The sequence below is a fragment of the Drosophila kikkawai genome, chromosome X (assembly GCF_030179895.1).
Source record: "Drosophila kikkawai strain 14028-0561.14 chromosome X, DkikHiC1v2, whole genome shotgun sequence".
NCBI lineage: Eukaryota > Metazoa > Arthropoda > Insecta > Diptera > Drosophilidae > Drosophila > Drosophila kikkawai.
The window spans coordinates 10242227-10256524 of NC_091733.1; the positions used below are offsets into that span (position 1 = coordinate 10242227).

At 36.3% G+C, this 14298-nt stretch overlaps 1 protein-coding gene across 16 annotated transcripts in view; it reads right to left on the reverse strand.

Moving 5' to 3' along the window:
• Positions 1-14298, reverse strand: part of trol (terribly reduced optic lobes) — a 94235-nt gene that overhangs the window by 57562 nt on the left and 22375 nt on the right. For 14 of the 16 annotated variants that reach the window (XM_070288164.1, XM_070288163.1, XM_070288161.1 and 11 more), the window contains exons 3-8: positions 7554-8064; positions 7293-7467; positions 7055-7218; positions 6640-6801; positions 6062-6271; positions 5156-5329 (exon numbers count right to left, since the gene is read on the reverse strand). In XM_070288164.1, the coding sequence (XP_070144265.1) occupies positions 5156-5329; positions 6062-6271; positions 6640-6801; positions 7055-7218; positions 7293-7467; positions 7554-8064 (1396 nt within the window). The remainder of the gene's footprint in view (positions 1-5155; positions 5330-6061; positions 6272-6639; positions 6802-7054; positions 7219-7292; positions 7468-7553; positions 8065-14298) is intronic. The other 2 variants (XM_070288150.1, XM_070288152.1) reach the window with 2 other exon arrangements.

Below are 14298 nucleotides of genomic sequence, written 5' to 3' on the forward strand. Positions count from 1 at the left end.
GTTGCCGAATGTTGGTCGTGTCGCTGCTGCTCCTGCGGCAACATGTTGCCATGGTTCCGAAGATTTTTCGCTACAATTTGTTGTTGTTTGTTGTTGTTTGCGCCTGCGCCAAGGTCTCAAATTCCGGCAAGTTTAAAACAAAACAAAAAATTATATTAAAATGTTAGAGAAACGAAAGAATCAAGAGAACAAACTAAGCAACAAACAACATCAACGGAAATGGCGCGGCTGGCTTTTCACTTTTCCCTTGCAACACCCACACACACACACACACAAACAAAGCCCATCAGACATGCACAGCTCCCCCGAGGGGTGGAGGGGCAGGGTGGGTAGTTAGGGGAAAAGGGCCACCATTGTTTGCTGTTATGATTTTTTATGATTTCAACAGCTTTTTTCCTGTGTCTTGGTGGGAGAAAAGGGTATCCACGAATGGGGATAAGGTTGGTTTTTGTTTGGGGAAGTAAATATATATAAATTATACAAAGTAAGCAATTATTTAAATATTAAATTAAAGTAGGAAAAAATATAAATTATACAAATATATATTTATATATTAAATGAAAGAAAGAAATTATATAAGTAATATTAAGCAAGAAACTGTTTAAATATTAAATGAAAGAAAGAAAAAATATAAAAATTCTATAAAGTAAAAAACATATTTAAATATTAATACAATTTTTTATTTTTTTAAATTTATATATTTTCCTACATAATTTAAATATTTATCTAATCCTTTAACTTTCTTTGCTTAATAATAATTTGTAGCGTACTTTTTAGCAACTTTTCATTAGGTCCTTGATAAGTGGAAACTGAGGTTTATCTATTATATTCATTTATGTCGCTTTGTTTATATAAAATGTAATATTTTAATTTTATTTGCATATATTTGCTTACTATTGATCTGAATCTATTATCATCATTATTAAATTATTATTATTATATATTATTTTGTATATTTTTACATATATGTAAATATATAAAATGAGCTGTCTTAGGCCCATTCCCTTGGCCATGACTAATTTGTATGACAAATAACCCAGCACTCATGTTCACTCTGCCTTGACTTTAAATACAGCTCTTTTGTCATTGCATTTTTCTATTCAGCTGGCAAATATTTATGGCTCATGGAAAATGATTTAAGGCATTTGTGTCTGCAGTAGCTAATAATAAACAAAATGCATGTGCTTTGAAATAGTATCGGCAAACAAAAAATTTGGGAGAAACCAGCATAGCAACAACGGAGATCTAACTCAGTCAAAAATTTGTTATAAATAATTATAAAAAATGATGTAGCACTTTAAAATGATTAAAAATGAAAAAAACTATTTGTATTTATTTTATATAAAATATAAATACCATTTTAAATAGGATAAAGGTTTTTGAGACTTTCTTAAAAAAATATATCAATATTATATACTTTCTTTAGCAACTTAAATAAATATGTACACTTAAAAATATAAAATCATAAGAAAATTCAGTTAAAAAAGAACACTTTTAAGTTTTATATTTCACTGTTTAAATATTGTAAAAGAAAATATATTTACTTTAATTATTTTGTGTATAGTTAGTGATATAATTAGAAATAAAACTATTTATAATTTAATAGAAAATTACTTTTAAATATTATAATAATTAATTAAATTCTGAAGAGGCAGTAGAGTTCAATTAGGGATTTTGATTATTATTTTATTATTATTAAAGAGGGTATCTTTGGTGCCTTTCTACTCATTTCTTTTTTCTACCATTCTATATTTTGTCTTTACTTTTTTTTTTGCTTGTTGTGCCCGTCTTTCTTGGCTTAATTTTCGCCCTTTTTGGCGCTTGGCAAGAAGAGAAAAGCGAAAAAAGCGGTGGCTGCCTGGAAAATGGCAAATGGCAAATTCAATTTGCATATGTGGCCACCCAGTTGTTGTTGTTGTTGTTATTGTTGTTGCTACTCCTTCCACGGACGCTGCCCACTTTCCTTGTCTATGTAATTTTTTAGTTTTGTAGCATTTTTATTTACTTTTGTTATACATTCATGTGGCTGCCATTTAGCACAGTTCAGGCAACTGAAGCTGCTAATTGACCCGCACAAAAATTGAGGGAACGCCATAGCGGGGGGGAAGGGAGGGTGAAAAAGTGCAAGTTGTCTTGGCCAAATTTAATCAGCGAAGCCAATGCCACCGCAAAAGCGCAATCTAAACTAAACATAGGAGCAGGAGAACAGGAACAGGAGCGATCCATAAATTCAGTTTTGAATACAGAATTACAAAAAAAGGGGGGGGTGCCATTTCCCAACCACACACATTGTGTGTTGTACTCGCTTGCATAATGATAAAAAAAAAACAGAATTGTACACAATTCGGGCTTCAAGTGCAAGCTGTGCACAGCTTCCATTGACGCACTTTCGAAACCAAGTTTCGGATTTCAGAACACGACAGACATGCACACTCGCACACCCTTACAATGTATACATATAATAGCGGGTACACTTGTCAAAAATTGTTAACTAACATCAAACTTAAAATCCAGAAATTCTTTAAAAGAGACCACTTCATTTCATTCCGGTTAGAGGTTAGAACCAGTTGGGAATTATAGTCAAATTTTTTGGCAAATTTTTTTTTTGGTCGAATTCGTCAAGGTTTTAATGAAAAAAGTAAAGTAAAAGTTAAGAATGCAACACAGATATAAAACGCCCTAAATTTGAGAAAAAATAGAGAAATGAATGCTAAAAAATTATATTATTGCTGCCTTGTCATTGAAACTTTTTCTTAAATTTAGAAAAAACATTTCTTGATCTTGATCTTAATTGCAGAAAAATGTTTATAGACGATTTTCCTAAAATAGACAAAAATATTTTTTCGAGTGTAACAAAACCCAGCCCCGCTTTGGGATGAAAGCATTAAAGCCCAAAGAGTGCAGGAAAAAAGCAAAAGCATAGCTGCTTTGCAGTCCACGAATTGCCTTCATTAACCCAAATGACACCAAACCGAAACTGAACAATCCGACTCAAGGTCTCTGACTAATGGCCGAGAATTATGAAAACCTCATAAAAATTACTAGATATTACCAAGGAATATAAAGAGAATTTCAAAGAGTTTTAAGATATTATCAGAAAGGAATTATATAACATTTAAAAATATAGACATTTCCTTAAGAGATGATGATTCCTGAACCCCAAAGCTATCATATTATATAGGAAAAATCCTAAAAATCATGTTGTACCTTAAGAACTATACCAACTAATTCCAGCGTATCCCTGGACTTTATGCCACCCCGTTTTAGCTCTTGGTTATCCTTTGCCCCAGAGTCAAAGAGCGTGTGGAAAATTCATTAAATTTCCAAGGACACAACTTTTGGGCAGTGGCGGGCGGAGTCCTTCTTCCTATTTTTTTTTTTTTTCTCTTTTTGTGCGTGGCGCGAGCGACCTCTGACATTGCATTTAATCTCGTTGACAGCACTTAACACGCCCCCAAGTAGTAAAAGGGAGCTGGTAGCTGCGGGGAAAGCTGAGCGCCACAAGGACTCTGGATTCAGGATTCAGGATTCGGGGGTGGTTCCATGTTGCTCTTGCTAGCTGCAAGCAGATTATTTAAGTTTATAATACGCTTAGGGGTAATTTTAATCTGTTGCAAATTGTTTTTGCTGTTAGCTGTCGACACACTCTCCATGGGCACACAACAACACCAACATACACACACACTTTCTGTGTGTGCTGTCAGGCCCCAAATCACCATCTATATAACATATTTTTTATCTCGTTGCGTTTCGTACTTTTGTGGCATATTTCATGGATATTGTAATCTGGTTTTTTGGTCTTCTCTTCTTTTTTTTCGAGGAGGGGACAAGTGCGAGAGCTGCGGTGGCTAAAGTTGGCTTGTAATTTCACTTTTTGGTAGAACATTTTGTACTGTTTCGCACAGCAAGAGCCTGACATAAATTGGATTTGGTTTTGTTTTCTTTTTTTTATAAGCTGATGCCGAATGTGTGTGTTCAGGGTCAGATTCTAAATGAATTGTAGGCCAGGGAATTATTTAAGAAAGTGAAACAGTGGAATGGAACACAACCATATCGATGGTTAAATAACAAGACAAGTCTTAATCAATAAGACAGCAACCAAAAAGTTGTATAAACAATTTGGGAACTATGGAATGAAACGCTAATAGTAGGGATTTTCAATAAATCGCAAGGAAATTATTAAACAAAGTGGAATGGTGAAATTATGGGCATGTCTTTTAAGTAGAATAATAGATCTTTTGTAATAGATAATTGATAATTATGGTAATTATCCAGCAACATGAAACGGTGGAATGGTTCATAATCCCAATGACAAGGAAACACACAAAACGCATCTTAGTTGTTAAGATCAGCTTGTTGATAAATATTATTGTATATTGTTTGGAAATAGTTTATAGTTAAAAAATACCCTCAATAGCAACAATTTCACTTCAGTTAAAACAATGAAACCATGGAATGGAACACGAGTGGAATGCTATAATTAAATACTGATTTTTACAGACTTTTTTTTCTGTGCAAAGAATTTCGAATCATTAATGACAAAAATACTATTTATCCACGCTTGCTTTCAAGTTCTGGAAAATCATATTTATTTCTGGAATATACAATAATAAACTGAAATATAGATCATTAGCGTCAAACTGCCGATATGGATTGCCCCTTAAAGCTTAAATGGAATGGAACGCATTCGATTATGTGGCAGAAGGCGCTGCTGGTGCCCCCCCTCTACACTACATTCCGATGCATTGGAAATCCATTAGAATATCAAATATTTAACCCAATTGAATGCCAGCCGAAGGCAAACTTAATTCAAGTTGAAAGAACAGACACACACACACACAAAGGAGGCGAATAAATAAAATGAAAAGATATTACACAAAGAACATAGTGAACATTTGCGGCACTCAGGGGAAATATTCGTTTATCGGGCCAATTAATATGCGGAATTTATTTGGAGCGGCGGCACGTCTCCAGCAATGAGATCAGCGGAGCCCAGAATAGGATCGATCGGTCTCTGCCTCTATATATCGACAACTATTTAGGCAAACAAAACAAAAAGAAACCCAAGAAAGAAACTCAACGGCTCTTGGCCAACAAATAAAATTACAAATAAAATATAATAATAATAAAATAATATTAAGAAAAGATAACTCACCCGGAGATTCCGTTACGTTACGTTCAGGTTCTGGGGTCGAGTAAACAATTTCCGGTTCCCTGGGCCGCTCACAACCGGCCTCGTCTGTCTGATCCTGACAATCGATGACATTATCGCAGCGCTTGTACAGCGACAGGCACTGGTCGTCGCACTTGAACTGATCTTCAGTGCAAACTGAGGCAAAATTAAATAAATATATACAAAATAAATATATAAACATACAAATAAAAATATATATGAAACTAGAAGTAAATTCAAATGAAATGGAAATGGAAATGAACAAACGATCGAATAGGAAGTCGATCATCTAATGTTAATGATCTCCTAGTTCTATATCTGTAACATAAGACTGCTAATACAAATTCCTTATTAAGAATTTATTTAAAAAAAAAGACAAAAAATTCTATTGATTTCTATCTCTTTCTTTTTTATATTTTATGTCTCAGTGATTTTAAAAACTTTTGGAAAGTAAGGCCAAAACTAAAAACTTTGGATTTTTTAGGGAATTTTTTTAAATTAAATATTTTGTAACAAGTTTTGAAACTTAAAAATTGTAAAATTGAATAATTTGGCATACATTTTCAGTAATATATTATCTATTATTATCTCTTGATTAATCAGAAATTTTAAAGATTTAAAACAATTTTTAAAGCATCCCAAAAAGTATGCTTCTTTTACTACCGGTTTTATTTGTTACCAAAATATAAAGTGATGCCCTCGACCTTTTAGAATTTAAATAGTTTTCTCATTAAAAATATATATATATGAATATTTAATTTTTTTTTTATAATATTTAAAAAACAATTTCATTTCAAGATAATTCCCGGCAAATATTAAATCTGACTTTACACAAAACATGAGATGTGGAACCACTATGATGATCCCGTATAAACTAAAGCCATTTACCCGTCGCAAAGCAGCCATCCTCGTCCTCGCCGTCGGGACAGTTGGACACGCCATCGCAACGCATCTCCTCGCAGATGCGCCTTCCGCTACGACTGCAGGTGAATGTGGCGTCGCCGCGACACCCGTCGACACCATCGCCATTACCAGAGCCCTCGACATCGGGATTGACGGGATTGTAAGCTTGGGGTACGTTTAGTTCCTCATCGTCATCTGTGTGGTCACAAAGGTGGATTAACACAGCGATCGGAACTGGACCCCAGGGGGTTCCCCCAGGACAGACAGACAGCAGAAAGAGAGAGAAAGACGAGCACATGGACGCAATGGAGACAGAAAGTGGAGTGGTATACAGATTCGATGATGAGCTTTTGGGACGATCACAGGTCACACACGCACGCAGACACAGTAACAAGTCTACTTTGGTTTTTATTTTCTCCCGATATATAATTTTCAACAATTTTAGAAATACTTTTAATTGAAGAAAATATAAACCCAAGCAGATCCGCAATTCGTGTTAGCATTTAGGATTGCCCAGGGGTTAAGTACAGTGGGGCAATCGCATGACTTCCGCTTGGACAAACCTTTGGGGGGGAACAGAGACTGGGCCAGACCCGGAATTCGTGGGCCAATTACATTAAAGAAGTCCGATCGCGGGGCCGCAGCCAGGCCAACGTTGCCCGGGTTTGAGCTCACCACTGGAGCCGTGTTAGTTTCAACATTCGGTGGGGTTTCCTCGTTGCCTTCTTTTTAAGGTGTTTTTTGTATATATTGTTTTTATGGATGGAAGAAAGAGTTTTGAAATCATGATTTGGACTTTGACAGGAATGCAAACCGATTGATATACTTTTTCGTTACAAGTTTTGAGTTAATTAATTAATTGTTTTTTTTTCGGTTTTCATTCCCTTTTTCCGGGGATTGGGGAAATGGTGGGGGCATTTCACAGCAAAAGCAGCGCAGAAAAAGTAAGAGAGAGGCAGGAGGAGCAGATGGACTTACCTTGCGATTCCTGGAAGTAGAAAACGTTGTCCGTGGAGGCACCCAAATTTTCGATTCGCTTGTAATCGTTCAGCTGACTCTCCAGCTTGCTCTGGAAGTCGGTGATACGGTTGGGGATCTGCAGCTTGAGCAGCACGTGCACCTTGAAGCGGTCGTCGGTGGGACTGCAAATGGGCAACGGGGTTTAATGTTAATGCAATTGTATTTGATAATATCCAAGAAATAGCCATGAACTTACTCCACTTGCAGCAGGGTGCTGTGAATATCCTGATCGTCATCGTATTCGGCGTAGGTGCGATCGAAAAAGACGCGCAGCGCGTCATCCAGGTTCTTTTGCAGAGTTTGGAAGGCAACGCTGCTGGGATCCGTGAAATCATTGTCGTAGGGCTCATTGACGGCAAAGTATGTGCGATCTAATAGGTAAATATTTAATTTTTAAATTCAATTCAATTGATTTTAACTACTCAGTTGGATTTTGATTGATTATTGGGTTACTTACACTGCGTGATCTCCTCGTCAGGCGAACCGGACGCCTCGGTCTCATCATAAACCTCGGGCGCCCGCTTTCGGGGATCAGTGGCGCGGTTGAAGACACTTCCCGTTCCGGCGCGCAGCTGGCGCTGCCTTTGGAGCTCACGGAGCTCGGCCTGCCTGCGCTCCCTGGCCTCCCGAGCCCTGCGGCGCAGCTCCATTTGGCGGGCCTTGGATGATGCGCGACGCACGCGATGGTGGCTGCGGCTGTCCTCTTCCTCAGCACCACCAAACAGTCGCGACAGAGAGCGACGGACGCGATGGACGCCCTTGCTGAACCAGTTGCCGCCGGTCTCCTCCTCCTTTTCATCGGAGGGCAGCAGGTCCTCTTCATCGGCCAAATCGTCCGGGAAGGATTCAACATCGTCATCGTCGGCATCATTGTCAATGGCCTTCAGCTCATTGGCCTCATTGTTGCCCTGCAGAAACAGGTCATCGGCGGGAATAAAGTCCAGGTCATCGTTAAAGTTGTTTATTTGCTGTAAGTACAAAAAAAAGTTTATTAATTATAAAATTTTTAAAAAATTATAAGTTTTTAAATTATGTAAATTAAACATTTAATTAAAATTCAAACCATGGTTTTTCCAACGTTTTTCTATAGTTTTTCCCTCTGAAAAAAGCCCAGTCTGGGTGGTTGTCTGTGCTAAGTATAGTTATGAACCGCTGCAGTTTGGTGAGCACTGTGTCTTGGCTAGATTTTCACCACGGCAGTTGATTCAAAAAAAAGAAAATATGAATGAATAAGAATATATATCTAGTGATTTTTATCACTGCAAGTTTTGTTATCTAAACACAAAAAAAAAGACACAAAAAACATATCAGTAAAGCCTTAGGAATTTCAGACTTGGGAATGCTTTTCTTCACTTTTCCTCACTTTTCCCCCCTTTTCCTCATCTTTCAACTCTGTTTGCACCCCCACTTCCGATCTATTTTTGGCCGCCTTTTAATTGAGCATTGATTTCAAGTGTCAATTTCTTTTCATTTTCTTTCATCGTGGTCTCCCTTGGCACTATTTTCGGTTAACCCATGGGATCTCTTTGGGTTTCCTCCTCCTCCTCCTCCTCCTCCTCCTCCTCCTCCTCCTCCTCCTCCTCCTCCTCCTCCTCCTCCTCCTCACCTTGGTTCTTGGTTCGACGCGTGTGCTACGTCATATTTCTTGTTGCCTTTTGCTGATAAAGAGCACTTGCCTTGCATGTTCAACATGTGCCACACACACACACACACCCATACACGTTGTTGCACCAGAAGAGCGATCATATCTGGCCACAAAATTGATGTTCGATGCTCTCTTTGCCCTCGGGAAGCCTTTGTCCCAGGCCCCCTCCTGCTATCTTTACACAGAGAAAACTAATCACTAACAACACAAACACACTTACACCTATGGCCAGCAAATCACTTAATTACGGGGAGGCTAGAACCAGTTGGGAATTATATGTGCACATAGGGCGAATTCGTCAAGGTTTTTATGAAATATTGAACAGCAAAAAAAAAGGGAATTCGCCTTTAAATTAATGGAATCTTTTTCTTAATTTTAGAAGAAAAACAAAAGGTATAAATTATAAAAATTAAAATAATTTGTAAGTCTGTGAAATATTATAGAAAACATTTTAAATAAGCCTTTTTTTAATATAAATCTATATTCATATATACCATTTTTAAATAATTCCTTATTAAATGAAATGCAGAATTCAAGAAAGTTGAATATATTTCTTCAAGTGTACTTTGGTTTGGCGTTGGAATTAAAGAAGAAAAGGAGTGTATGTGTTGTGCCTGTGTGTGGGAATAAATGCAATGTGGGCCAAATGTGCATGGCCCGAGCTAGAAGTTGCTTCTCTTATCGAAATACTTCGATAAACTAAAAAGATAATGGATAGACACTGGAATGGCAGGTGGAGTGGGAGAGAGGAGAGGGGTGGGAAGGCTATAAGACAAAAAATATAATAAAAACAAATAGGGGTAGTAGAAATTACACCTCTTTCAAAAATGTAAATATTAAACTTAATATTTTATATTCATAGTTACACAAAAACCCAACTGTCTCTTTGAAACCTTCTTTACATTAAATTGAAATTTTCCCATACTTTTTCTTTAGAGTTTCTAAATTTTTCCATTATTTTCCATTAGAGCTTCTAAATTTTTCCATTCATAAAAATTTAAATAAAGAAATTTTTGGTGTGTCTTCAAAAGTTTAACAAACTTTGGTGACGAATTTCCTTGGATGGTCTTTTATTTTTATTGTAGACTTTTCAGTTTCTGAGCTCTGTCTGAGTGTTGTCTACGCCGTGTCTGATTTTTCCTATATCTTCTTGGATTTTTTTACAGCGAGAACGAAGGGTGGCTGGCTTATGAAGCTGCATAGTCACGTGCCTTTGCGAGACTTTGAAGTTTGCCCCTTGTTTTGCGGCCAGTTTGTCTGTTGTGTTTAGACTGGGTGTGTGTTACACATAATAATAATAATAATAACAGTAATAATAATAATAACAAAGCTGGGCCTAAGCTATCGATAAGACATTAAAGAGTGCCTTAAATCGATGTTGCGGAGTCTATAAATGAACTTGAATTGCTGCGTTTGCTTTGGTTTTGGGTTAAACTTTAATGGTTGCTATTAAAAATATGAAAAAACAATATATGTATATATTTGTAGTAAAGAAATTGAATAAGACTGTGATTATCTATAATTTATTTGGAGAATATAAACTAAAAATGACGCTTGCCAATTGTTTAGGGCTTTGTTTTTAAGATATCTTGAATTTATTAATGGCTTGCTTTTTGTTAGTTTAATTTGGGAAAAACAGCTTAAGTTTTAATAAGTTTATAAAATTTATTTTATAATCTAAAAGTAATATTTAATTAATAATTTTGGAGTTTAAATATTAAAAACAATTGCTGCCTCAAAAAGCATATTTACCACTTTTTCTTTTAAATAAATATTACAATACAATAACATTACTATGTTAAGTCTAAAAAATTAATAATTTCGGAGTTATTTCAAGAATAAATAATAAAAACAATTGCTCAAAAAATAACCTTGCACCCCCTAATTATTCTTTAAAATAATTTCATTAATTAAAATCAAATAAACAATAATGTTTTGAGTTGAAAAATTTCAGGGGAAAAAAATAATGCCATCTGCTCTGTTGTATTCCCGCCTCAATTCCGGCCGGAGTCCAGCTGTCCGGCGGCGGACATGCTTGACACAGATTCCTATGCCGCCTGTTGTAGCCAATTTTTTGTTTCCCCTGCTAAATGCTAAATGCAGATTGCGTGGCGTTTATTGTGATTACGCCCGGAGGAGGAGGCAGGAGGTACGTCTGCCTGCTAATGCACGCGAACAGCATGGCCAGTGGCAGTGCCTGTCAAACTGTGTCTGTGTGTGTGTGCCCGCCCACAGCGAAAAATGCCAAAATATCATCAAAATTACAAAAATGCCTAAAAACGAAATGGAAATGGCGATGAGACATGAATTATTACGCATACGCAGCGTGGCAACAGTGAAAATAAATAGAATGTTATTTATGTGGATGACAACGCAATGCGTTGTCCTTGAACCTAATTGTATCTGCATCTGCATCTGCATCTACGTATCTTTGTATCTTTGCATCTCTGCCAGATTTAAGCATAAATCGCAGGCACAGGGGTAAACAAGCGTACGCCGAGTGTGCTGTCAATTGTCTCAACTTGTTGCTTAAATTGGGTCACTAGAGGCGGAAGGTCGCGGCTGCCACACACATCTACCCCAACCCACACACACCACACACACACCCCTCCCCTTGAATATAAAATAAACTCCCAAAAATCCACCCACGTGCGTGCATTGAACCCTTAAATGGACACAGATTTTTGTTTTTCTCCCTTTTTATTTTTCATACTCATTTCCTGCAAGACAAATTACACATTGAGACGGCGGCTTTGGTGGCGGCACTCCCCCTTTTGGCGGCCAGTCATAAATTTTGGCCAAAACATATGTGTGCTGGCAATTTATTTTCATCTACTCGCCGTGTGTATGTTCAAAAATCGCAGACAGCCAGCCAATTCTCGTTAAATCGATCCCGAAAAATCATGGCAAAAAACATGGGAGGAGTGCGGGGGTAGGGACAGGGACAGGGACAGGGACAGGGGGTTCAACCGGCTGACAAACCGAAAGAAAAAGTTATTGACTAACTGACTGACTGACTGACTGGGCACAATTTGTGGCCACCAGGCACGGCAGGCAGCCGCAAATAAGTAAAGCAAAAAGGCCCAGAGAAATAACAAATACTAAAATGGACATAGCTAACTTTGGCAAGTAATTAAAAAATAAATTAAAAATATATAGGGAAATAGATAAATATAAATAAATCAAATAATAAATGGTTCTTTAAAATAATAAACAATAAAATAGTCCATTAATAAAAGAGAATATAATTTTAAGCTATAGAAAGTTTTAGGCTTACAAAAGTAGACTGTATTTAAAATCTTAAACATGATTTTAAAATTATCTTCGAATGTATATGTACTTTTTGAAAATTCTAAAAAATCTTTAGACTCCAAAATAAAAATCTCCAGTCTTTAAAATATTTTTTTATATTTAAAATTCACTTAACTTCACTTAAAAAATACCTTTAAATTCACAAATAAAACCCCCAAGATCCTGTCTTAGTGACATAACCCCAGGAAGAAGAGAGTAACAAAAATTAGGCAGACAATCTGAAACACACACACATGTGTGTGCACAACTTTTGTGTGTTGGCCACAATTATCATCGAACGGAGAGAGAGAGAGGGAAAAACAAAGAAGAAGGGTCAAGGGAAAGGGAAAATGGGGGAAAAGGGAAATGGTTTTCCGAAGCAAAGGAAATTGAGGGTAGAGACCTCTGAAAATTTGATTAAAAACTAGCTTCAAGGTAATTGCCAGACAATTTCTACTGCTCCTCTTGTACTCCTCCTAATGCTGCTCCTCCTGAACCTGTTCCTCCTCTTCCTACTCCTCCACCTGCTCCTCCTCCTCCAGATTTCTTCCTAAAAATTGGGCATACGCTGTGACATCAAGCCGTGACTCGATCTGGGTCTGTGGAGCAAGTGCAAAGCAATTGACGCCCTCGTAATCCGTAATCCTCCTCCGCTGGCAAGAGATTGCCGCCGTCAATCATCATTGCCACATGTGCCACGAATGAAAATGCAGCGAAAATGCAACGAAAATTCCATGAAAATGCCACACAGATCATCAGATCTACACACGGAGGCTCGTTCAGCGACTTGGTTACGATCCAGACTCAGCCCGGAATCCATGTCGAGTCCCGCCCGCTCAGCAGGAAATATTTAGCGATTCGCTCTTGTCTCCAAGTATCTGTGTGTGTGTGTGTGTGTGTGTCACAATTTGCTTGGCTTTAATTAAACTGTACGTTTTAGCAATTGCTTTGATTTAATTAGTTTTTCCCCCATATCTTTTCACTGTGGGCGTCAATAGAGGAGAGGCCTTTTTCCATTTCCAGCTGTCAGCGAGGAGAGAGAATTATCCATAAAAAAAAGGGTAAAGCTGCTTATAGTATTTTTAGTTTAGTTTTGAAATTTTTACAAATTTAAGGGATGCTAGAACCAGTTGGGAATTATTGGAAATTTTTTGGCAAACAATTTTTTAAGGCGAATTTGCAAAGTTTTTTCATCGCAAATGTACCAGCAAAATAGGTATAATCCTCCCTTATATTAAATAAAATAACTAAACAGAGCGAATTATATATAAAACACACCAAATTCGAGAATAAATAGAAAAATTAAACCTAAAAAATTATATTTATGGTGTCTTGTCTTGATTTTAAGTGCTTTGCCTTATATTCGTTTTCTTAATTGTAGAAAATGTTTCCAAGTTATCTTAAATAAATAAAATATTTCTATACTTAGTTAAGACACTAAGAAAAATGTATTTTACATTTAAAACTCTGTGATAGAGTAGTAGTAGTTTCCTTAAAAAAATGTAACCTAGTAAGAAAGAAAAACCTTGCTTTCTTTTTGCTCCCAGGCAACCCTTTAACTTATGCAAACATAAACAAATAATTCAATTCAGCTGCCTTCGTTGATTAGCACTGGGAACTGACCTTTTGTCTTGTTTCCACCTACGATCTCTGGGCTCTGAACCCTGGCACCTGCTCTTCCAGAAAAATAGAAACCCATGTGGCGGGGGCTGCACTCTCACAATGGTTGAGGAAATTAAATTCCACACAACAATGAGCAATGAATAAAAGAATATATATATACATATATGTATGTGGTATATATAGTATATATAAAAAATAAAAACAAAAAGAGGCAAGGAAAAACTAGAGCGGTTTTCGCAGGACTCGAAGCTAAGAATACCCAAAATTAAACTATTTGTAAATTATTTAAAAAGAAAAGAGTTATTCATGGACCTAAAGACATAGTTTTTAGTTAATATTTTATAATAATATAAACAAGTACACAAATTAAATCACGAAACACTAATCTTAAATGAATAACCTTTGTTAATTATTTAAAGGGAAAAAGTAGCTATGCTCTTAATGAAGGCAAAAAATAATCGTTTTGAACTTATAAAATAATATTTATAATAGAAAAATATAATAATCTCTTTGGCATAAAAACTAAATATATTTTAATAAATATATAATATATTTCATGAGGCAAAATATGTTTTTTTTAATAAATAAAAAAAGAAATATTTATATTTATTTTGGCTACATTTTCTTCTACCTATAACCAATA